Here is a 25,129-nt window from a genome sequence, read left to right as displayed (position 1 = left end):
TACTTCTGCTAGTATGAAATAATCCCTACATTGTTGTTCCCATTGCACCAGCAAAGAGGAAATAAATAAATAATCCTCAACTCAACAACTCCGCAGCAGAAATCTGTTTTCTTTCTTCAAATCCCATGTAGTGTCCATCTTGTTTATCCAGTGTATCCTGCCACAGCCCTCTCACTTCCATAGATCTCCCCGATGTCCCTGTTCTCTACTGTTGTTGTGCTCCCCCCCCCACCCCCCCCCCCCTAATCCTTGTCTCCTGCTCCCTTTAATATATATTATATGTGTTAACTCTTCCACGAGCCTCGACCAAGTATACAAAAAAACAAAAAGTCTGGCACACCTGAACGATAGTCTGGTTACATTTACAAATATGTGGGGAGTAGTAAATTGGTTTGAAAGTCAATTACTGTACATAATGAGCTAATAATCTCAACAAAAGACATGATAATCAGGAGCGAATAATGTCGCGTTTGTTATGCTAACTTACCTTGTAGTTGTGCACATATCGGTCCTCCTTTACCTTTGACTGAACAGCAATCGGCTTTGCAAGGTTTCTGGTTAAAAAAGCAAAAACAAGAAAACAACATCACATCAACAAAACAAAAATACAAAAACATCAGGAGCTCGAACTGTACATCGTGCAGACTCAGCAAGACAGGGTGTAAGGTTGAAAAGTGCAAACACCTGTAAACCTGGAGATCCGTCAGATTTAACATCTCACTCGTGTAATCGCTGAGCACGAAAGGCATCACAGGATATTGCATGAGGTCGTTAAAGGAACGCCCAGCGTGCTTGTTCAGATGTGTCAGGTATTCAAAGTTGGTGATTTGGCCAGAGGACCACAACTGTGTCAGTGCGTGCAGGTTTCTGTACTCGAGCAGGTTGGGCAGCTCCGTGGAGAGAACCGATTGATAGACTTGGTCACGTACCTAGAAGCACGGTCACAATCAGGTCCCATGAAAGAAACAAGCACCTTCATATTTGGCTCAGCATCAGTTATGTTTAATCGTCCGAGAGCACCTTGGCCTGGCAAAAGCAGCAGTATTACCCGCACTTTAAACTTCATTATCGAACTAGAACGGCACTCTTCAACATCGTGACGTCGACTGATATACCTCCGCCCACATTATTACATCATTGTACATACTTATACCAAGTTTGATTTAAATCTATTCATCTGGTATCAAGTATCACATTTTCACATGACATGACCTTTGACCTATTGATACAGACATGTAATCAGCTAATCTTTGCATCAAAATATATACTTATACCCAGTTTGGTCAAAATCCCATCACTGGTTCACAAGTTAGCTCAGTAACAGAATTTTTACCTTGACCTTTGATCTCTTGACCCCATAATCTAATCAGTTCATCTTTGCATCATTATACATACTTGTGCCAAGTTTGACTTACATCCCTTCAGGATTTCTTAAGTTATCTCGGTAATGAAAATCTACCACGGACGCACAGACGGATGGAAGCAACTTGAAAACATACAATACCTCCGGCGACTTTGTCAGCGAGGAATAAAAGCGCGTGGAAGTCTCCATTAATCATGATCGACAAATCATTAATCAACGAATTAATACAAGCACGAAACTACATCCATAAATTCAAAACTTCGTCTACTTTATCAAAAAATAAGCACAATTTAAAATAATTATCTGCAACTCCTCATCTACCAATTCAAAGCTGACCCTGAGCCTCTTTATCTACAAATAAATTATTTACTTCGTTACCTACAAACTTAAACCAAACTCAGTACCTACTGACATTACGGTATCGAAAAAGCATCGAGCTTGACAATCAATGAGGATTTCCAAGCTTGTCATCTACAGTACAGTATTTCTTCTTGCAATTGAAGCAGTTAGCCTTTGAAGAATCATCTTGTAAGAAATAGAAAAAAACCAAATGCAAATGCTCACCTTGGTTGACTCAAAGTTAAGCAGCAGTGTGCGACCGTTGATAAGGAAAATCTCGAGTGCATTGTCCCTCAACTGGAACCAGCGCAAGTGGACTTCTTTGATATCTTCGTAGGCCCACGAGAAAGACAGTGGCTCAGCATCACCGGTACAGCCCTGGTGGCAGGTGGGGATGTTGTCCATCGATTAATATACCTGTACTCCTACTCCCATGAATGATGGGGAAAAGTTAATGAAATAGCTGTTACGGATTCATCACTTCCGTTGTTGTGGTTTTCATCCACTTGAAACATTTCTGGTTCCATGTATTATTATTATTGTGGTTTGAGGGAAATGACGGTTATTGTTGTCAAAAGGTAAAACGGTTAATGTTTTAAATGAAACCGGAACCGGACGACGACAAAGCGGAAGGAGAAGAAAGAGGGCGGAACGGGAGAGGTCAAACAAGAAAGCCGAGTTGCTCCGGGTTCTGAAGCGAACGTTGGCGAGCAAGAGTCCCGAGCGAACTTTCGGGTTTCCGGGAAAGGAATTCCTGCGACCGACTTGTCATCGCTGTGACCGATTAACCTGCATGTCAGGTTTTGCTATCGATTCAGGAGAGAATCATCGCCGTGCTGGTGCGCCACGAGACCGGGCCGTCGGCCATTTTGACTCGCGCAGGACTTGTGCTTCGCTCGCGGTTTCGTTTTTTTCCGAACATTTTCACCGCATTCAGACGTCGATCTGAGGCGTGTGTGTGACGTGGCTTTTTGAAGGCTAATTCGTCCATACCCGAGGGTGTGATCTCTCAGTCGCCTGTAGGGCACCTTTGGATTTCCCAGTCGCCTTGAGGGCGCCTTTGTACAGCTTCGGCTGTGTGACTGTTCTTGCCATCCGCACGGGATTCTGCTTTCGATTGGACATCTTTCTGGCGATCGCTGGAGCGAATCAACTGTGGCTTGAAGCCGGGAATAAGAGACATTGGGGATGTTCTGGTTTCACTCACTTGGAGCACAGTGAGTTATATATTATTACACTGATGGTACCATCATAGAATATTGATTGTACTTTAACTTTTGATTCATATTATTGTTGTATGGTTATTCTTGTGTGATCTTAATACAATATTTGTTTGTGAGTAACAATTGGTGTGGCTTCACCATTGATCTTTGACATACAGAATAACACATTTTTCTGCCGTGACTCCTCTCGGGGCTCGGAGGTACACCGTGACCAGGGGGCCGGGGAGGAGCACGTAACAATAGCCATAATATTAAAATGATTACTCCAAAATAATGTGTTGAAATTGATAAGAATGATGACTTGGTTGAATTGATGTGAGAGCGAAATGAAGCGCTATGGAGATTTAAAACACTTTATCCAGATTTGTTTAAAATAAGGAAACATGTGAGAATTAAAATCCCCGACTTGGAAAGGATTTCATTTTCAATCAGATCGTTTTGCTCGAGAAGACAAAATTGGTTCGCTCAATGTGGTTAGAAAAGTGTGGAGCATGAAGAAAATGTCACGGTCAGTTTTTATGGAAAGAATACTCAAAATTAACAAAATTCAACAAACCACCCTGTTTTAGTCAGTTAAGTTTTGCGAACCATTTCAGCGATTTGTTCAAGTCCAGGTCACTGTTTTTAAATGCGTACTCTGCTTTAGGTTGTGTGTTATGCTGTTCCGGCATCTAATCAAAAAGAATAGAAACCGTTATTGTTTTCTACTTTACAATAAACTAGAACAGTGCGATTGTGTCACCAATATGCCTCCGCATAATCCCACAACGGATAGATGGCATCACTGCATATGTATGGGTAGGGATCACGTTTGTGAAGTTTCGTGTTGATCGGATAAGGTTCGTTTTTCTATCCAAGATGGCTGCCAAACCACGTGACGTATGACATCATCATTTTCAAACAATATGCAACAGTGCTGTTAGATGATATTGGTAAAATTTTGCATCGATAGGGTGAGCGGTTTCAGAGATATAATTATTTAATATTTTCCTTCAATCCAATATGGCTGCCAAACATTTTGACCTATGATGTCATAAATTTAATATTTCAATACAAATGGGTCATAGATCATGTGCATGCAATTTCAGATTTTTAGGCTAAGGAATTCGATTAAAACATTTTTGGCTGGTATACCACCTCACCTATGATGTCATCAGTATCAAAGCTTTGTTCCCCATTGGGAATACTTGACAATGTGCCAAGTTTCAAATTTTTCCATTCAGCGGTTTTTCGAGAAATATATTTTTTAATTATTTTGCTTTTAATCCAAGATGACTGCCATACCACGTAACCTATGACGTCACAATTATCATAAAAACATTCTGCATGGGTGTCACTCCAACCCTGAAAGTTTCATCTCAATCGGACATATGGTTGCTGAGAGAAACGAGGATTAGCCTGTACGGACAGATAGACGTATGGATAACACAAAACATAATGCCTCTGGCACCGTGTCGGCCGAGGCATAAAAAATGTTCATACTTTCAGTTTTGCAATTGACACATATTGAGTTATTATTGTTGCCAAGTTCAGAAAGCTTTAGTGCTAGCGATTTTCAAAGTGCTTACGAAATGTTGTGGGCATGCAAGGACATTATGGGATGTGTGAATGAGAGGGAGGGGATGGAGGACGAGGACACTAAACGGAGGCAAAGTGGGAGAGGCCAGCTGCAAACAGCGAGGACATCTTGTGGCTTTACTCACAAATGGCAGAATGACATGTGATTCTCATGTGTCGAGCTGAGAGCCATAACCCATCAAAGGCTACAGGTGTGTCGAGAACCCGAGAAAACTGGCTGTTAGGATTGACAGCTTGCTGCTGGGGCTGCGACCGCTCGTAATTGCAGCCATTTTTATGTGTGGCTTTTCTCGTCGTGTCAGACAGCAACATGCATGTCGTGTGGGGCATCAACGCTGTTCTGCGCGATGCACCGCGGTACCTACCATGCCCGCTTCACAAGCTTATTGCCTCGCTGATTGCACCAAGTTGTTACCGTCCTCGGGTGGCAGGTTTATCACCCCACCTGGAGTGGTGAATTACTAATGTCACCTTCACTCTATCCATCAGCCACAGTTCTAGGACGGTGTCTTCCAATCCACCAAAGTCAACGACAATAACGTGGGAAAATCAATGACCCCATCCAGTATTTACTAAGACAGGAAAGCAATTGGACCTTTTAAAGAGTTGGTGTTATGGATTTACTTGTTCATTAAACTTGCTATTTGTAATCATTACCCTCCAAGCTCATAAATGTATTCACGATTGTTGGCTTGTGTTTCAGCCGAGATATCAAACCCACCACATGGTGGACATCCTTGGTCATTTGTGATTACACGTCATGCACTTCCAAGGAATCAGCTGTCTGGTCAAATATTGTAACATCTTAATGTTGTATGTTTAGATAATAAGGTCAATTTTGCAAGGGAATTGCAAGAGAAAATATACAAGGGCTGCAGAACAAAATGACAAAGTCTACAACAACGCTCTACAATCCTTATGTCAAGCTTTTAGCTATCGTCCAAACGTGTAAAGGAACTTTCTTATTTGTATTCTCAGTTGCAAACAACTGTGATCAATAAGTGGGAGTTGGTGGACAGAGCTGCCATCAGGGGTGAAAGACTTGACAGACGTTGAGATGGAAAACAATGATGACAATACACGCCGTGGTACGATGAGATAATACACCACAAGGAAATATTGGGTACACTATCGGGAGTGAGAACAAACACTGACAACACCACAATATGCCTGACCCAAACCAGTGGCGTTTAAAATGGCGGATACTTGGAGAGGGGGATGAAATGCATGACGATGCTTAAACAGCAATTTCCACCAGAATGACATCTATTTCCAGCAAAGAGCACGTCTCATCACCAATCCCCACATTTTTACCCCGCACACATGAAGTGAAAAGCAAGGTCAAGCAATTGCTTTACTCTGTCTGTCTGTCTGTCTGTCTACAACCGTGAGCCTATGATCGAGGAACAACTTGATTTCAATTTAATTTTACATTTTGAAGATTGTAGAACACAAATTGGAACATGAATCTGAGCACCAACCTGCAGTTTAGCAGCACTTTATCTTGAATTTGACAAATTGTACGGAATCTTGTCCCGAGTGCGCATGCGCAAAGGGTAGTAAGGTAGTGGCTTTAGTCTGTCTACCTGTCTGGCAGTCAAACAAAATTGAAAATAATTCCAAACAAGAACAGACAAATTCAAAGTACACCATGCCAAATAAATAAATAACATACCCTTCAGCGCACGGCATTGCCAGGGCACCGTTGGCGCCCGGCGATGCCACGGTGCAGCACAGAGAGATGGTATTTGGAGGAAGAGGTGTACAATAATTGATTGTTTAATTCCGTAATTAAAATAAATAAATAATTATAAAATAAATAATATCTTAATCAATTGGAGAAAAGCATACCGAAACCACCAGTGTTTCATCCAAAGCTGTAACGTTTTAATAATTAATAAAATGATCAATCAAATAAAAATAAATAATTGAGTAATTGATTAATCAACAAATAATGAATCAATTAATTGATTCATCAATAAATCAAAAATACCCTTTACAGCCAAATCACTTGGTCATCATGTCCAAATATCAGCTTCCTAGCTCAAAAGGTGCCTGAGATATTATCCAGATGAGAAAGAAAGAAAGAAATACTTAATAGATCGATAATAAGTCATGAATTAATTAATTGATGAATCCAAAAAAATAAAATACCGTTTTTGACAAAGGACTTGCTCACTGTTGTGCCCAAATTTCAGCTTCCTAGCTCAAAGGATGGCTGAGATATCACCCGGACAAACAATCAAACATGACAAGAAGACGTCATGCAAAGCACGATACTTGCAAAATCCACCCTTCTCCAAAATAAAAAGTTGCCATCGATGCATCGATTGTCCATTTCTTAAGATTAAAATTGACGATCTTAATCAAAAGTCGGGTCAATTGGATTAAAACCGATGATTTTTCAGATGAACATTGATGAATTTAGAAGTTTGACCTTGAGTTGACCTTTGACCTTAAAATAGTTAGTTTCCGAATGTAGTGATTCAATATGCAAATGCTGTTTAATTTTCAAGTCATGAATCGGATGAAAAATGTAAATTTTAGGAATTTGACCTCAACATGATCTTTGACCTTTGACCTCAAAATCAACAGACTTCTTCCTTATGACGAACTCCACCATCTGGTGAAGTTTCATGAAGATCGGTTTAAAATTGTGACCTGTAGGCGATTGACAGGCAGAAAGACAAACAGACAGAATAACGCACAAGACCAACCAATATACAAGAAAAATCTTCGACTCCCTTTCAGCGCATGTCATCGCCGGGTCCCCTTCGGTGACTTCAGTCGGCTTTTTACCAATCTCCCCATCAAGCTCATCTTCACACCAATCTGATACCTCAATTCATCCATTCTCCTTCTATTCACGCTCCACTTCCAAGATCCTCCTGACCCAGTTGTTTCCGCAGACCTGCAACGTTTATTTTTGTCTCTCTTTCAGTGCCATCATTTTGAGACTGTAAAGGTAGGCTGGCAATACACAAGTCACCATATCTTACCCTTTCAATGTCATTGTTATCTTTAAGTCTGCCATTAATCCTCCCACCTCACCACACCCACCAGAATCTTCTTCCCCACCTCTGCCTCCGACTTCTGAATTACTATCCCCGGTTTCCCCCAGAAACTCGAACCTATTTCCCTGTCTGATCTCCTTCCCCTCTAATGTGATATTCATTTATTTTCTCTCCTGCCCAACCCACATGCCCCCAGTCTTCTCCATACTCATCTGCAACCCATGCTTCCCCAAATGCCTTCTTCCACTCCCCCAGAATTTCATGCATCTGACGTCTACTCTCCACCACAACAAGATCATCCGCACACAACATCCGAAATAAAACGTTAAAATTAAATAACAAAGAAACAAAGTTGAATTCACAATTGCGTGAGATTCCGTATTCTCGCAATATTTTACGTGACAGATGGACAGATGTGACAAGCGTGTCGATATAAAAAATTATAAATATTGGGCAAAAATAGTCTCTCACCAAACCCTCAGCAGAATCACCAGCATTATCCTCAACAAAGTACATCCCTTTCTCTCCTGCGGCAGATACAAGGCAGATGATAGGAAGTATTGAGCAGGACAACAAATGTCCCATTAATTAACCATAAATGACATTTTAGATGCAGACAGACGCCAAAATATACTCAGTGCCACAAGGAAAGCTGCTTACCAAGGAGCAGTTCGCCGGGGGTCTCTCTGGAGGGAACAATGCTGATGCAATGGCGGGTAAACCTGGGATCAAAGTGAAGGTAATTGCATAGGAAAATGAGATCAACATTTCAACGAAATACTAAAAATGAGAAAAATCTTTGAAAATATCTGATCATTTTGAAAAGCAAATGTCAATCACTTATTGTTTTTGTAAATATCATGTAGCATTATGAACCAATTACCGACTCACAAGGAGACACACACACACACGTACACACACACACACACACGTACACACACACACACCAAAACTCTTCAACATTTTGCATTTTTTACACTAAAGCAAAAGCACAACAAAAAAAAAAAATTTGTTTTCAATGCAAAGACACCTTCATGAAAAAAAAAAAACTTGCTAAATGAAGCAAATTTACACACGATGTACCTTGATATAAACTATAGGATGTCCCAAAAGTCACTGTGCACCTCTGCTAATTCCATGTAAACCATGAAAAGCAGCCCGATTGTTAATACACAGAAATGGCCTATTTGACGTTTGTCGTGGGTATTAGTCAACAGCACATCAACCTTTGTGTTGCTGTAAGCCAGTTGTTTTATGAGCAGTAAGAGGATTCGGTTCTACAATGGTTTTGCCTCTTGAGCCACAAGGTGTTTTGGTGGAACGAGTTTTGTAGTGCAGGTGAATATACTGAGAGGGTAACACGGGAGTTTGCAGAAATGTTTCCTGACTGTGATGTTCCACATCATACCACTGTACGGAGTTAATTTCCAAATTTCACAAGACTAGTTCAGCTGCGGACAACTCACCACCTGGCAGCCCTTCAGTGTTATCGGAAAAGAAAGTTAACGATATTTCGGTTTGCATATGAAGAAGCCCGAGGAAATAAGTTCATAGGTTGTCACAGCAAGGAGGTGTCTCGCGTAGTTGTACACACAGCACTGACGAATAGTCTCTGCACCTCCATCCGTACAGAGTCACAGGTGTGCATGAACTTCCAGAAAGGGACTACATCAAGCGTTCCGATTACTGCCAATGGTTTTGAGACTTTATTACTGTAATGGAGATGCTTTAGTTAAAGAATAGGTCCTTCCATCTGAATGACAAAATAAAAAGATAACCTCAAAATGAAAGTAAATATGAACTACAACTGCAATCGGGAGAGCGCATACCTCCGCCAGGCTGAACAGTTTAAGCTTTGTATTCTACTGTTAGGCCGGATCTGGATCTGAACCTTAACCAAAATCGAATCGGCCTGTTCTTGTCGCACAACCAACACATCCGCCAAGTTTTGTCATAATCCGTCCACAACTTTTTGAAATAACATGCTATATATACTTGTTTGGCCAGAACTCTCAATTATGAAGAATCACTTAAAATTTAAAAAAACAACTCTCGTATCCGGATGCAAATCTTCACCAAAACTGGATCAATTCGTCCTTGCCACACAAACAATTTGTCCACCAAGTTTCGTCCGAATCCGTCCACAACTTTTTGAGATATCCTGCTCAAAGACAGACAGACAGACAGAGAGACAGACAGACAGGAGTAAAAACATAACTTTGATGCACCTTCACTGGCAGAGGTAACAAATGTTTTGATGATTGTTGAGTACAAACTTTATCGCATCGTTTTGCAATTGCCGTTTGTAAGGTTCTTACTTTGTTGGCTCACTCGTGGCCCGGTCCTTCACTGCAGAGGCACCAGAGAAATGGCTTTTATCCTCAAAGAGATAACTCAAGAGCGGCTGTGACATGTCTGCAGAAAGGAAAATACAAATAAAAATTGAAGAATCTAAGATGATAAACACTTTGCACCAGAACCACAAACAACTTGTCATTTCTTTCTCTTCATGGCAAAGATGAGGATTGGAAGTAAGAGTGTGTTTCTAGGAGGCAAAAGTACAATCAGAGATCACATGGCATGAGTCAAAACCATTAAAATGTGAGATAGATCATGAGATAAAGCCTCACAAACAATATTGTATTTAAATTGTGATAATGAATGTCATGCAGTACATGACGTCGACTGCCACAAATACGCAACACATTCTATCTCTTCTAACAAGAAAAGAAAAAAAATGGCCGCACTGTTGTCACAACCTCCAATGAAATCCGGAAACGGGCTGATTGGAAAACGCACATTTAAAGCACTCTGAAATGATAAATAGCATGATTGGGAAACACACATTTAATGTGCTATTACAACATTAACTCAACATCTCTCATCCATGTCAGCCTACGCGACAGTTATATCATAACAAGCTGATTCCTCACACGGTCACGGATTGTTTAACCCCAATATGGCGCCATTTAAAAATTACGCAATGCTATTTTTTTTCAGAAGCCACGTACCGCACATGTGGACATACTTGATTAAACCTAACTAATATTTTTTATTCGACATTGTTTGTGATGAGTGTTACTCATGATGAGGTACCTCAAAAATCGAATCAAATCCAATGGAAATCTGACGTAACAAACCCGGGTAGTGTATAATCAGTAGAGGCTTTCAAGATTGATGTCTTAGGCCCACCAGAAAAATAAGATGGCGGCCATATTATTTCGTCTGGGTGCAATAGCCATGGTCGGTGGAGTCAAGTGACAAATGTGGGTCCGGACAGCTGTCCGACCATCGGGTGCACATTTTAAAAATGGACCCACAACAACAACAAACACAAGGATCTCTCGTAGACCCCTGCAACACATCGCAGGTAAAACCCAAAGAAAAAAAAACCCCACAAAGCAACAGAGACACCCGACATGGGCAGATAAAAGTACAGACAATATGACAATTACTTTCAGAATATAAATGGAGAACCTGCATTTCATGACACCAGCTTTATAAATATCATACAGTGGTCGTTTGTACAAGTGTAACATGTATAAACTGATGAGCCTTGAGATGTCGAACTGTCACCTTGTACTCATCCAGTCCAACTCATATCTCCAGTTCATCAAAGTCATCCTAACAACCTCCCTGTCTCCATCCATATTTTCTAACCTTAAACGGCCCAAATCCATCAGTCTTATTTGTATCATTTTCCATTAACACATTGGGGAGTATAAAAATATATATATAAAAAAAAAAATTCAAGAGCAGGAGAACAAACTAGAGCTTCCAAGGAAGCAGAACTCAACTGAACTGACTGGACAACTTTAAAGTAGGTCAGTTGTCTGTACTAGATTTGACTTGAGATAGCAACCTACCTTGTGTGGTAAGAGTCTCACACACCAAGTTTGATCAAAATCCATCAATATTTGTGGATGTTAAAGTCTTAACGTCGTTTCGGAGCTGAAAACAATATGGCGGCCTATGGCGGCCATTTTGTGACGGATCGGGTTGGAATGCAATAGCAACCTACGTTGTGTGGTAAGGGTTAAACATTTTAAGTTTGATCAAAATCTGTTAATATTTGTGGACGCTAGAGTGTTAACGTCATTTTCATGACCAAAAACAAAATGGTCGCTGAAGTCCGCCATTTTTCAACGGATCGGGCTGAAATGTAATACCAACCTGGTCCTTGGGGTAAGGATGCTGCATGTCAAGTTTGATCAGAATCGGTTGATATTTGTGGACGCTGGAGTGTTAACGTCAAAAAGTTAACGGACGACAGACGACAGACGACGACGACAGACGACAGACGCCGGAGGGTTCAGTATGTGATGAACTCAACTGGACAGTAGTCCAGTTGAGTTAAAAACAACATCCAAGATCCTTTCCCGTTAATGGTTTAACCCATCAAAAAAATCTTAGCTCACCGTCGCTCTGCCTGCGGTCCTTCAGAAGATATTTGTTGGGTACATGAACACGGCACCTCTGCAAACGTCTACGTTCCCTGCTTGGCCCTTCAGTTGGATCAAGTTGCCATGACAATGGACACGCCACAGGGTCAAACCACACAGCCCTGGAAATAATAGCGTGAAACACAAAACTTGCTCTTCTTCTATAATCTGTCACACCGACTAGTAAAGTAGAAATGAATCACAATAAAATTGTCAGGTAAAGTGCATTTGGATTTGCTATAAATCTCAACACCGATGGAGAAGGGAAATGAGTCGCTACAGTTGGGAAAGGAAGGAAAGGCCATGTGGGAGAAATAGCTTGCAATTACGAGATTCGCTCCAGCAATAATATTGTACAAGGCTAATTTACAATGATAAAAACATGCTAATTATTACAGTTATAAAAAACAAAAAAATTAAAATGCACGTACACAGGCTCGTATACACACTCTCATATGCACACACTTAGCTGTTCAGTGCACTTTCAGACAGGAATATCATAAGAAACAGGAACAGCACTCAGTAGAGCGCATACCTCTGCCAGGCTGAACAGTTTATGTTTTGTATACCACTGATAGGCGGATCTGATAGGTGGACTGATAGACTGATAGGCGGACTGATACCACGGATCTGGATTCGGACTTGAACCAAATTTTTAGTGGGCTGTTCTTGTCACCTAACTAACTCATACCCAAAGTTCAGTCATAATCTGTCCAAAACCTTTTGAAACATCATGCTGTATGTAGTTTTTGGCCCTTTCTCTCAATGGTGAAGAATCACTTTAAAAGTTCTAGTATCCAGATCCAGATCTTCACCAAAATGTCATCAATCAGTCTTTGTTACACATCAAACCGGTCCACCACGTTTGTCCAAATTCATCCATAGCTTTTTGAGATATCCTGCTCACAGACAAACAAACAAACAAACAAGGGTGAAAACATAACCTACGTCCACCTTTGGTGCTGGAGGAAATGTGTCATCACAAATGAAGAACAATTCACAAGATTACCCTAATTGTGATGCCATCCAATGTGACCTGCCATTTCCGCCACTTGATCCTCAGGTCAAAACAGTGTGTGTTAAAGAGGTATTTGCACAAGTCGGAGATTTGGGATATTTACAAAAACTCAGTGTTGTACCCCAATGTATAAAAAGAGGTCTCTGAAACATTTCTTCCCAAAAATGTATATATAGTTTGAATCTATAAAGTTTGATTGAAATTGGAATCTTTTTTTTTTTCTTCTTAAATAATAATAATAATAATAATTCATTTATTTTGTATAGCGCTTTTCCAGAAGCCCAAAGGCGCTTTGACAGAGTGGCAAACATAATGCATAACAATACATGAAAACAACAATTGCAAAAAGACAAGAATCAATAGGGAAATATTTAAAGCAAAAGGAGGGAGAAGGAGAAGAGATAGTCAGGGGTTAAATGCTGTGGGTTGAATGTTGAATGCAGTGTTGAACAGGTGGGTCTTTAGTGATGTTTTGAATGTGGTGAGTGAGGAGGAGTCTCTGATGGTGTGAGGTAGTGAGTTCCAGAGGGTGGGAGCAGCGATGGAGAAGGCCCTGTCCCCCCAGGATCTGAATTTGGTCCGGATGGAGGGGGTCAGGAGGTTGGTACCAGCAGAGCGGAGGTTGCGGGTGGGAGTGTGTCTGGAGAGGAGGTCAGCCAGGTAGGATGGGGCCAGGTTATGGAGGGCTTTGTATGTCAAGAGGAGGATTTTGTACTGGATTCTCTGGGGGATGGGGAGCCAGTGAAGCTTGTAAAGGACGGGGGTGATGTGGTCACGGGTCCGGGAATGGGTGAGTAGACGGGCAGCGGAGTTCTGAATGTATTGGAGTTTATTGGTGATTTTTGAGGGTGAACCATAGAGGAGGCTATTGCAGTAGTCCAGACGGGAGGTGATGAAGGCGTGGATGAGGGTTTCTGCAGCCGTGGAGGAGAGGGATGAGCGGAGACGGGCAATGTTTTTCAGGTGAAAGAAGGCTGACTTTGTGATCTGTTTAGTGTATTTGTCAAAGGAAAGGGTTTGGTCAAAGATGACGCCAAGATTCCGGATGTGAGGGGAGGTGGATACTGGGATACCGTCGATGTTGAGGGCAAAGTTATGGGTGGATTTTGTGAGCGTTTTTGGGCCAATGATGATTATTTCAGATTTATCACAGTTAAGCTTGAGGAAGTTGATTTGAAGCCAGGATTTTATTTCAGTGATGCAGTTTGTCAGGATAGAGTGGGTGTCGGTGGAGACGGACTTGGTGGAGATGAAAAGCTGGATGTCATCGGCGAAGCAGTGGAATTGGAGACCATGACGGCGGATTAAGTGACCGAGCGGGGACAGGTAAAGGATGAAGAGGAGGGGGCCAAGAACTGAACCTTGGGGGACACCTTGGGGGAGGGGAGCAGTGGGGGATTTGCAGTTATTGATGGAGATGAACTGGCATCTGTCAGAGAGGTATGATTTAATCCAAGAGAGGGCAGTGCCGGTAACGTTAAAGGTGAATTCAAGTCGGGTGAGGAGGATAGTGTGATCGATGGTGTCAAAGGCAGCGCTGAGGTCGAGGAGGACGAGAATGTTGAGGTTGCCAGCGTCATAGGAGAGGAGAAGGTCGTTGGTGATTTTGAGGAGAGCAGTTTCAGTACTGTGGTTGGAGCGGAATCCGGATTGGAATGTTTCATACAGGTTATTGGCAGAGAGGTGATGTTTGAGTTGAGTGGCTACAGCGCGTTCCAAAACTTTTGACAGAAAGGGTAGGTTGGAGATGGGTCTGAAGTTGTTTAGGGTGTCAGGGTTTAGACCAGGTTTTTTTAGAATGGGGGTAACAGCAGCAATTTTGAGGGAAGGTGGGACGAAAGTTATACAAATCGGGTATCGTTTCTGGGTCGACTTGGAATGTCCTGATGAAGAAGTCTGGAAGCACACCCTTTTGATTTATCCTTTTATACATGAAATAAAGAAACTTTTATTCTACTTTTACCACGTAAAGAGCTCTCTGTGGGTTTTCTGTTAATCTCAATCTTGAATCAGACATGTGTTTCACTACAAGTTGCATGTCTGTGGGGGTGAGGGCTGAGGGGTGAAAGGGAGAGGAGGGGGGGTGGGGGATTCTGGGTATGGAGCAGCTCCTCACATTCAGATATTGCTGGGTTGCTGGACAAGAAAATAGAGGAGTTGAGTAAAAAGAAAGCAGAATCAAGACAAAGTATGAAATATCCGTTCTGTCCAAAATCTCACAGTTGAATATTCCTCGGAGCGAGAACCGAAAACGAGTCGATGTAAACACTGCTCACCTCTCATGGGTGAGCTGGCAGAACAAAGTTTGCCAACTATGCTGTGTGCCCAGATCGGCTTTGCAGGCCTCGCGCAAGTGCTCCATGACACGCTTGCGCTCGAGGCCTTGTCGGCTAGCCACACGTTGTGTTACCTGCGCAGCTGCTCGCGAGATGACGCGACCCCTCGCCTCGATCCTGCCCAACAGTCTGTCAACACGAAACACACCGAATGATGTTGTGTTCAATATACTACGGTCTGAACGAGGAAACAGAAAATAATACATAAACAAAGTAAAAAACCCAACCACATGATTCAGGTGAAAAAAAGAAGAGCAAAACACCACCAATACACATGATATCTTGGTTAGATCATAGATCAACTATGGCCTATAATGATCGATATCTACACAATACAGCAATGAGAAGTTGCTAATGAACCTCACATGGACTCAAAATGCACATCAGAATAGCTTCTGGGGTCACCACACATGACCAGGTGAGGAGCAGGATGCACGTGATTTTTTGTGGTCCAGACGGTCAGTTACAGCTCATTTGAACACAGGACACCACCAAAACGCATTTGAATAGCGCCATTATTACCACAACTGGCAAATCCAACAGTGGCACCTGTATTGTTCACTGGTTAATGAAGAGTGAGTCCGTACAGCAATGATTGATGTGTATAATTTTGGACAGCTGCAGGTGGAAGATATGCAGAATACTTTTTGAAGATAATCAGGTAAGAGTGTTTCTTTTCTTCCAAACATAGCAATCAATTTCAATTTCCAAAAAAATCATTCATTTCCATTTTTGCCAATGTAAGTACACAAGAAGAAAATATACAAAGTACTACTTCCAAAACTTGGTGAACTCAGGGATACAATCAAAAATAACATGTGGAGAAGCAAATATGGAGGCATATTCAGAAGCCAAAGCTTGTATTGATGTGCCCACGGACTAACAATATAAATAACAAATTAGACCAAAAATACCGAATAGTAAAGAATTAAGGAAAAGATGGTCAATAATACTGTGAATAACAATAGCAAATGGATAAAAATAATTAAATAACAACAAGGCAAAGGCTTGCATGAATGAATAACAAATCAATGAGTGAGAAAGGAATCATTTCAATAATACGAGATCAAATTTCGTTTATCGGAACATTTAAACCGACCCACAGACGACTGACGGTGCCTTCATTGCTCCATCAATACTATTCCAAAGACGAGGCCCATAGTAAGGTAGTGTATTAATAGAGTATGATGTGTGAGTAAATGGTAAAAACGAGTTGTCTTGCGATCTAGTGAAATGAGTGTGGATATCATGGACTGCTGTAAAGTGAAAAGACTTTTGCGGAAGAAGTTTGTTAATATGCTTGTGCTGTACATATATATCCCAATATGGAATTTATTGATGTCAAAAAGTGTCAATGTGTTAAGTTGAGTGAAAAGAGGTGCTGTATGGTCACGTGGATGAGAGAGGGTACAGTTCCTTTCAGCACGCTTTTGGGTAAGTCAGAGTGAGTGTAGTTTATTGTTACTAGAGTGAGCCCAGACAATGTTACAATCGTTTAAATGAGGCGGAATTTGGGTATTAAGATAGAGGAGGAATCAAATACAGGAAGGAAGGAAGGTACAAAGCTTAGACAATGCACCTGTGTTTCAAGAAATAATCATAGCAATTGATGTGATACGATTTGTTCAGCTAAGTTTGTCATCCAAGAAAACACCTAAAAATGTTGTTGAATGAACAATAGTAATGGGTTCATTGTAAATATAAACATAAGAAATAGCATCAAACAGAGGTTTGGTGGATTTACTGAAGAACCAACCGATATATGTGGGAAAATTACACACCCAGACCAGGAATCGAACCCAGGTCCTCTGGTGAACCGTACCAGTGCTCTGCCATCTCAGCTATCTGGGCGACCCTGACCAAGCATGGTCAATTTCCCCACATGTAAAATTGCCACTCTCTTTCCACCACTACTTCCGGAGCACTCGCTGCCGACCATGGGAGCAACAACGGCCTGCTCACACTGCCAACCATATGAATTCCCTTTCGAGGTTGACTACGACAGGAGAGGAAGTCCACCAGCCATGTGTGGAGGTCATCATGGATACCATAGAAGGAGAAGGATTATGTAAGAAACGCCGATACAGCATATTTTTATAATTACAGGATTTGATAATAGACTGAGTGATCCATGGATGATTAGTCGTTCCTCTTCCACTCCTTTTAGTAAAAAGTTTTTACCAAATAATGAAAAATGAAATGCAGATATATCTAATTTACATAAGTATTCAACACCCTGAGTCAATACTTTGTTGAAGCACCTTTGGCAGCGATTACAGCTTCAAATCATCTTGGGTATGACTGTATGAGCTTTGCAAATCTGGATTTGGGGAGTTTCTCCCATTCTTCAGATTGCAGATTTGCTCAAGCTCTGTCAAGTTGGATGGGGAGTGTACGTGAACAGCAATCTTCAAGTCTTTCCACAGATTCTCAATGGGATTCAAGTTTGGGCTTTGGCTGGGCCACTCAAGGACTTCCACGTTCTTGTTCTGAAGCCATTCCAGTGTTGCTTGGGCTGTGTGCTTGGGTCATTGTCCTTTTGGAACGTAAATGTTCGCCGCAGTTTAAGGTCTTTTGCACTCTGAAGCAGGTTCTCCTCAAGGATTTGCCTGTACAGTCGTGGCCAAACATATTGGAACCCCTGCACATTTTTCAAATAAAGAAAATTTATTCCAGAAAATTGTTGAAAAATTTTTTTTGGTGGATTTACTGAAGTATTTATATGTATTTATAAGGATTGCAGAGGAACAAAACAAAAAAAGCTGAATAAATACGATATCTTAGTTTATTCCACACAAAAATCCTAAAATGGCCCGGACAATATTATTGGCACCTTTTAGAAGGTGGTAGAAATAATTTAATTACATTTCAGGAAGGTGATTCTCCTTTACTTTGGAATTGAACTTACCTGTGGTGAGGTGCAGGTGCCTGCAATATAAAAATCACTCATTCAACCAGATTGAATGGGGAAAAGGAGTCATTCTGCTGTTTTGTGTCACTGTGTGTACGGCAATGAGCATGGAGAAAAGAAAGAAAACCAGAGAATTATCTGAGGAGGTCAGACACAAGATTGCAGCCAAGCATGGACAATCTCGAGTCTACAAGTCCATCTCCGGAGACCTTGATGTTCTCCTGTGTCCATCGTACGCAATGTTATCAGGAAGCTTAGAGCCCATGGCACTGTTGCCAACCTTCCTGGACATGGTGGTGGCATCAAGAGAAAACCTGATCGAAGATTGCAGTGAAGGATTGTTCGAATGGTGGAAAAAGCACCTCGATCAACTGCCAAACAGATTCAAGCTGACCTGCAGACACAAGGTACGACAGTGTCAACTCGCACCATCCATCGCCAACTCAATGAAAGGGGGTTCTATGGGAGGAGACCCAGGAGGACTCCACTGCTGAGAGAGACGTAGTTTGCCAAAGAAAGAAAACACTGCCACTGAACCTGAACAAGCCAAAATCCTTTTGGGAGAATGTCCTGTGGACAGATGAGACAAAATTAGGATTTTAAAAAGCACATCATCTCTATGTTTACAGAAAACAAAATGAAGCCTTCAAAGAAAAGAACACCTTCCCTACAGTCAAACATGGAGGAGGTTCAGTGATGTTTTGGGGTTGCTGTGCTGCCTCTGGCACTGGGTACCTTGAATGTGTGCATGAAATCATGAAACCAGGAGATTACCAAGGCAATTTGGAGCGCAATGTTCAACCCAGTGTCAGAAAGCTGGGTCTCCGTCGAAGGTCATGGGACTTGCAGCAGGACAATGACCCCGAACACACTTCAATGAGCACCCAGGAATGGTTCAAGACAAAACGCTGGACTGTTTTGAAGTGGCCAGCAATGAGTCCAGATCTAAATCCCATTGAACACTTGTGGGGAAATCTAAAAACAGCAGTTGGGAGAAGGCACCCTTCAATTCTGGGAGAACTGGAGCAGTTTGCACAAGAAGAGTGGGACAAACTGCCAGTAGAGAAGTGAAGGAAGCTCATTCATGGCTATAGGAAGCGCTTGACTGCAGTTATTTTGTCCAAAGTCTGTACTACCAAATATTAAGTCTAGGGTGTCAATAATTTTGTCAATGCAATTTATTTTTATTTTCTGATTAGAAAGGATATATTAAGTTCTGAGTCAAAAACAAAGGATCTGTAATATTAACAGTGAAATAAGGAATTGTGGAGACCAAATACTTTTGTAAATTTCAACTTATTTTTGAGAAAATTGTGAGTTATTAGAAAAAAGTGCAAGGGTGCCAACATTTTTGGCCCCATTCATTGTTCCCTCAATCATTACAAGTCTTATAGTCCCTGCCACTGAAAAACAACCCCATATAATGATGCCAGTCATCCGAAACATCCCCGTATAATGATGCTGCCACCCCATAGAATGATGCTTCACGGTAGGGATGGTGTTGGATAGGTGATGAGTTGTGCTTGGTTTCTGTCAGACGTCACTTTGCATTCAGGCCAAAGAGTTCAATTTTCATCTCATCAGACCACAGAATCGTTTGCCTCATCCTCTGAAGAGTCTCAAAAGTATTTACTTGTGGGAGGAGTCCCAAAATAATTAAGAATACAATGCAACAAGAGAAACAAATAAATAAAACAGCAGCTGATAAAATGGAAGCAAGTAAGTTAATGTTGATGATAGAAGTGAGTTAATATGATATCAGAACTCCTCCATTTACCAGCAACGAATCATTACTTTTTCCCTCCTTATAGGCTGTGGGTACTTGAGAACAATTCCCTTTTCTCTTTGAGGTTAATTTTGGTCAGGTCTTCGACACAAAAGTACTGGTCATTGAAGAGAGTCTGACGCTGCTGTTGAAGGATCTTGATTTTATCCTGGTAGTAACTGAACGTTATGAGGAAGCGTTGCAGCTTTATATCTATTTTAGGCCCATCACGATCACGAGTTGGGATGACCGGCTTGGGATGAGAGTTGGGATGACCGGCTCGGGATGAGAGTTGGGATGACTGGCCTGAGTTGAGAGTTGGGATGACCGGCTCGGGATGAGAGTTGGGATGACTGGCCTGAGTTGAGAGTTGGGATGACTGGCCCGAGATGAGAGTTGGGATGACTGGCCCGAGATGAGAGTTGGGATGACTGGCCCGAGATGAGAGTTGGGATGACCGGCCTGAAATGAGAGTTGGGATGACCGGCCTGAAATGAGAGTTGGGATGACCGGCTCGGGATGAGAGTTGGGATGACCGGCTCGGGATGAGAGTTGGGATGACCGGCTCGGGATGAGAGTTGGGATGACCGGCTCGGGATGAGAGTTGGGAAGACCGGCTCGGGATGAGAGTTGGGATGACCGGCCCCGGATGAGAGTTGGGATGACCGGCTCGGGATGAGAGTTGGGATGACCGGCTCGGGATGAGAGTTGGGATGACCGGCTCGGGATGAGAGTTGGGATGACCGCCTCGGGATGAGAGTTGGGATGATCGGCTCGAGTGAGAGTTGGGATGACTGGCTCGAGTGAGAGTTGGGATGGCTGACTCGAGATGAGAGTTGGGATGACTGACTCGAGATGAGAGTTGGGATGACTGACTCGAGATGAGAGTTGGGATGACTGGCTCGAGATGACAGTTGGGATGACTGACTCGAGATGAGAGTTGGGATGACCGGCTCGAGATGAGAGTTGGGATGACTGGCTCGAGATGAGAGTTGGGATGACTGGCTCGAGATGAGAGTTGGGATGACTGACTCAAGATGAGAGTTGGGATGACTGGCTCGAGATGAGAGTTGGGATGACTGACTCAAGATGAGAGTTGGGATGACCGGCTCGAGATGAGAGTTGGGATGACTGGCTCGAGATGAGAGTTGGGATGACTGGCTCGAGATGAGAGTTGGGATGACCGGCTCGAGATGAGAGTTTGGATGACTGGCTCGAGATGAGAGTTGGGATGACTGGCTCGAGATGAGAGTTGGGATGACTGGCTCGAGATGAGAGTTGGGATGACTGACTCGAGATGAGAGTTGGAATGACTGGCTCCAGATGAGAGTTGGGATGACTGGCTCGAGATGAGAGTTGGGAGTTGGGAGGAGTGAATGGATATGAGACAAACAAATAATAAACTAAATGCAGAGACTTGAGATCCAAAAAAGGTTTTGTTGAAACATGACAATTAGTATGTTCTGGACCCTCTGGATTGGTGGTTTCATTTTAATATATACTTATTTATTATTTATTAAACAATGTCAGTTGTTTCCTTTTGACTTTGGGACATTACCATACTCATAAATGTGAAGAAACGCAGTTATCATAATTTTCCACATTACAACTCAATAAATGTTGCATCCCCTTGAGGAGGAAGGGTGCAGAGGTCATGTCACAGTGAGTTCTGTATCGATTCAACTTGCAGTTTGTGCAACTTTTAGGAATAACAACTCACTCCTGTTGGGTGGTTACCATCCGCCTCCACCAGGATTCCCGATTGACGGCCTCCTCCTTATTCCAGTTCTCCACTTCCTTGAAGACAAATGGTTCCATTTGACAGATGGCAATCAGGTATATAAGAAACCTCGTAATTTCTTGTGTTATTATTAAATCGTCACAATGAGAGAGATTTTTTGCACACGGACAATGTTTTCATTGTTCAACATGTGATAAGCCAATTAACAACATAAACATCATGTCTTGTTAAGGTAAGTTTTATAAGACAAACAGTATAAACAGTATTTGGACGCTTTTAATTGGTGCATTCAGGTTGGCAGCGTTCCACCGATGTTCATGCAAAATGCATTTGATTTAGCAGAGGATATGACAGCATTGGACCTCCTTTACTCAAAGTAAGAACCGAGTCTCTCCGTGCAGCTGCATTGTGTTCAGGTTACTCCATGCTGTTCACATATAACAAAGGAATGGCTCACATGTATAAATAGCCAAGTAATTATCAATACTTGTCGATGTGGTGCATGGTCACCTAAAGATGATGACTACTCCATACATACATGCACATCATCTGAAATGGATCAACTCAATCATCGTCTCTTCCTCATCTGCAACAATTTCAACGACCACCGATGCCAGTTGGCTGGGTTTCACCTCGTCAACAACTAGCCATGGCAAGCATCTAAGGCTTTCTGTGACTCCATGGATCTGAAGCAATCTGCAAACTTTCAAACGTGCATCTCCGGTAACAGTGTACGGTCCCTTCTGGACCTGATCATGAAATACGGTATTTCCACCCAACCTCTCCTGTCTCCTCTGACCATGTTTAATTGTCATCGCCTATATATATACATATATATATTGTGAGGAGGCAACCTCAAGGCCACATATCATGACTGGTCGCACAGCCCAAATGGCAGGGAATGCAACCTGTCCTGCCACAAAAGGAATGGGCTCCCCCCCCTCCCCCTCCCCCCTCCCCCCCTCTCACCCTCCCTCCCACCCTCCCCCTCCCCCCCTCTCCCCCTCCCACCCCTCCACCCCTCCACCCCCTCCCACCCCTCACCCTCCCACCCCCCCCTCTTCTCCCCTCTCCCCCTCCCCCTCCCACTCTTCTCCCCTCCCCCCCGTTCCCCTCCCCTCCCCTCCCCCCCTCCCCTCCCCCGCCCGGCAATGCCGGGTACTTCTGCTAGTATATATATATATTGTGAGGAGGCAACCTCAAGGCCACATATCATGATTCTCCCCCTCCACCCCCTCCCACCCCTCACCCTCCCACCCCCCCCCTCTTCTCCCCTCTCCCCCTCCCCCTCCCACTCTTCTCCCCTCCCCCCCCGTTCCCCTCCCCCTCCCCTCCCCCCCTCCTCCCCTCCCCGCCGGCAATGCCGGGTACTTCTGCTAGTATATATATATATTGTGAGGAGGCAACCTCAAGGCCACATATCATGACTGGTCGCACAGCCAAAATGGCAGGGAATGCAACCTGTCCTGCCACAAAAGGAATGGGCTCCCCCCCCCTCCCCTCCCCTCCCCCCCCCGTTCCCCTCCCCTCCCCTCCCCCCCCTCCCCTCCCCTCCCCCGCCCGGCAATGCCGGGTACTTCTGCTAGTATATATATATATTGTGAGGAGGCAACCTCAAGGCCACATATCATGACTCTCCCCCTCCCACCCCTCACCCTCCCGACACCCCCCTCTTCTCCCCTCTTCCCCTCCCCCCTCCCACTCTTCTCCCCTCCCCTCCCCTCCCCTCCCCCGCCCGGCAATGCCGGGTACTTCTGCTAGTATATATATATATTGTGAGGAGGCAACCTCAAGGCCACATATCATGACTGGTCGCACAGCCAAAATGGCAGGGAATGCAACCTGTCCTGCCACAAAAGGAATGGGCTGTCATCTCTGCAACAAATATTGATTCCACATGAGAATACTTTAAAAAAAAAAAAAAAAAAACTTGCTCTCTCTCCCACCAGTTTATCCCGTCCCATCTGCAGCTATCTTGTCCACCCTCTTAGCTCTGGTACACAGAATGCAGACATGATGCTGCGACCCAAAGAGAGAGCACTAACGTACTGAGCTATAGACAAAGGCCTTGTAGGTCGTGAATAGTTCCGATATTTCAAATAATGACTTGCGAGTGGGCCTCACTTGGGCTGACCCTGGAGCAAAGCCGATTTCCAAAGCCAACCACAGACGTGGCATCCTTCGGCTACCCTTTATGGCACTGCCTTCTGGAAGTGGTTGAACTTGCTACCTGCCCACCAGGTTGGAATTGCTGCCTCATCCTCCATACCTTCCAGCAATCCATTCCTTACTCATTAGCCTTATGGAAACCAACCCTCTTTACTTGCAAGTTTGTGTGTTTCCTCCTGTCCTTCCGAGCTCCCTCTTTACCTGTTCATTTATTTATTTATTTGCTTACCGGGCCCACATGTCGCCCAACTGCTTGCGTGTTGCCTTTTTACCATACGTCCTCTCAGGTTTTGCCACGAGCCATAATTTTGGATACAAAAATAAATGAAATGAAAAGTGTAGATACCATGTGCAGCGTGTCGAGGGTTTCAGGCCACGCCGGACAGCTTCCTGGATCTTCGTGCCGGCCTGTTTGAGCAAGGTCAGCAGGAGCTCGACAGATTTCTGCTCCTGGCGGCTCAGCTGCCCGCTTTTCTCCCATAACAGTTCGAATGCACTCACAGCCAACTTGGGCCCCGGCTGCAGAAACATTCAACACCAATTAAACAACAATCTGAATGTACTTTTGAGTGCGTACATTATTTGTGACCTTAAAACAAGAAATTCAGTGTATAATGAGGGTGGGAGGCTGGAAGGGGGGCGGGGGGGGGGAGGGGCTTTATGAGAGGGAGGAGAAAATAAATATACATCATACATAAATGCAAAAACGTTTTTTTAAATTGAAAGGATCATTTTGATGAAAGTTTGTGAGAGGAAGGAGTTGAACCCAAATCAGACAGCAAACTAGCGCTGCTTATTAGTTTTGTATCATGTATTATGTGTGCACATCGAAATGAAACGTTGAATATGACTCAAATGCAGTCTGAGAAAGAGATGCATAAAGCAGTATCAGCTGACACACTGAGCCTGGTGTTGGCTTAACGGTTAGGGTGTTGGCTTAACGGTTAGGGTGTTGCCTTAACGGTTAGGGTGTTGGCTTAACGGTTAGGGTGTTGGCTTAACGGTTAGGGTGTTGGCTTAACGGTTAGGGTGTTGCCTTAACGGTTAGGGTGTTGGCTTAACGGTTAGGGTGTTGGCTTAACGGTTAGGGTGTTGGCTTAACGGTTAGGGTGTTGGCTTAACGGTTAGGGTGTTGGCTTAACGGTTAGGGTGTTGGCTTAACGGTTAGGGTGTTGGCTTAACGGTTAGGGTGTTGGCTTAACGGTTAGGGTGTTGGCTTAACGGTTAGGG

At 43.2% G+C, this 25,129-nt stretch overlaps 1 protein-coding gene across 1 annotated transcript in view; it reads right to left on the bottom strand.

The window, feature by feature from the left end:
* Positions 1-25,129, bottom strand: part of LYST (lysosomal trafficking regulator) — a 457,799-nt gene that overhangs the window by 88,192 nt on the left and 344,478 nt on the right. The window contains exons 34-44 of the mRNA XM_078785068.1: positions 24,246-24,418; positions 23,780-23,783; positions 21,710-21,786; positions 15,254-15,442; positions 11,936-12,081; positions 9,836-9,932; positions 8,178-8,239; positions 7,989-8,044; positions 1,928-2,080; positions 685-929; positions 488-554 (exon numbers count right to left, since the gene is read on the bottom strand). Coding sequence (XP_078641194.1) covers positions 488-554; positions 685-929; positions 1,928-2,080; positions 7,989-8,044; positions 8,178-8,239; positions 9,836-9,932; positions 11,936-12,081; positions 15,254-15,442; positions 21,710-21,786; positions 23,780-23,783; positions 24,246-24,418 — 1,269 coding nt within the window. The remainder of the gene's footprint in view (positions 1-487; positions 555-684; positions 930-1,927; positions 2,081-7,988; positions 8,045-8,177; positions 8,240-9,835; positions 9,933-11,935; positions 12,082-15,253; positions 15,443-21,709; positions 21,787-23,779; positions 23,784-24,245; positions 24,419-25,129) is intronic.

This window comes from Myxine glutinosa, chromosome 9, assembly GCF_964187855.1.
Source record: "Myxine glutinosa chromosome 9, kmMyxGlut1.1, whole genome shotgun sequence".
Lineage (NCBI taxonomy): Eukaryota > Metazoa > Chordata > Myxini > Myxiniformes > Myxinidae > Myxine > Myxine glutinosa.
This window is presented reverse-complemented; position numbering and strand designations above follow the sequence as displayed.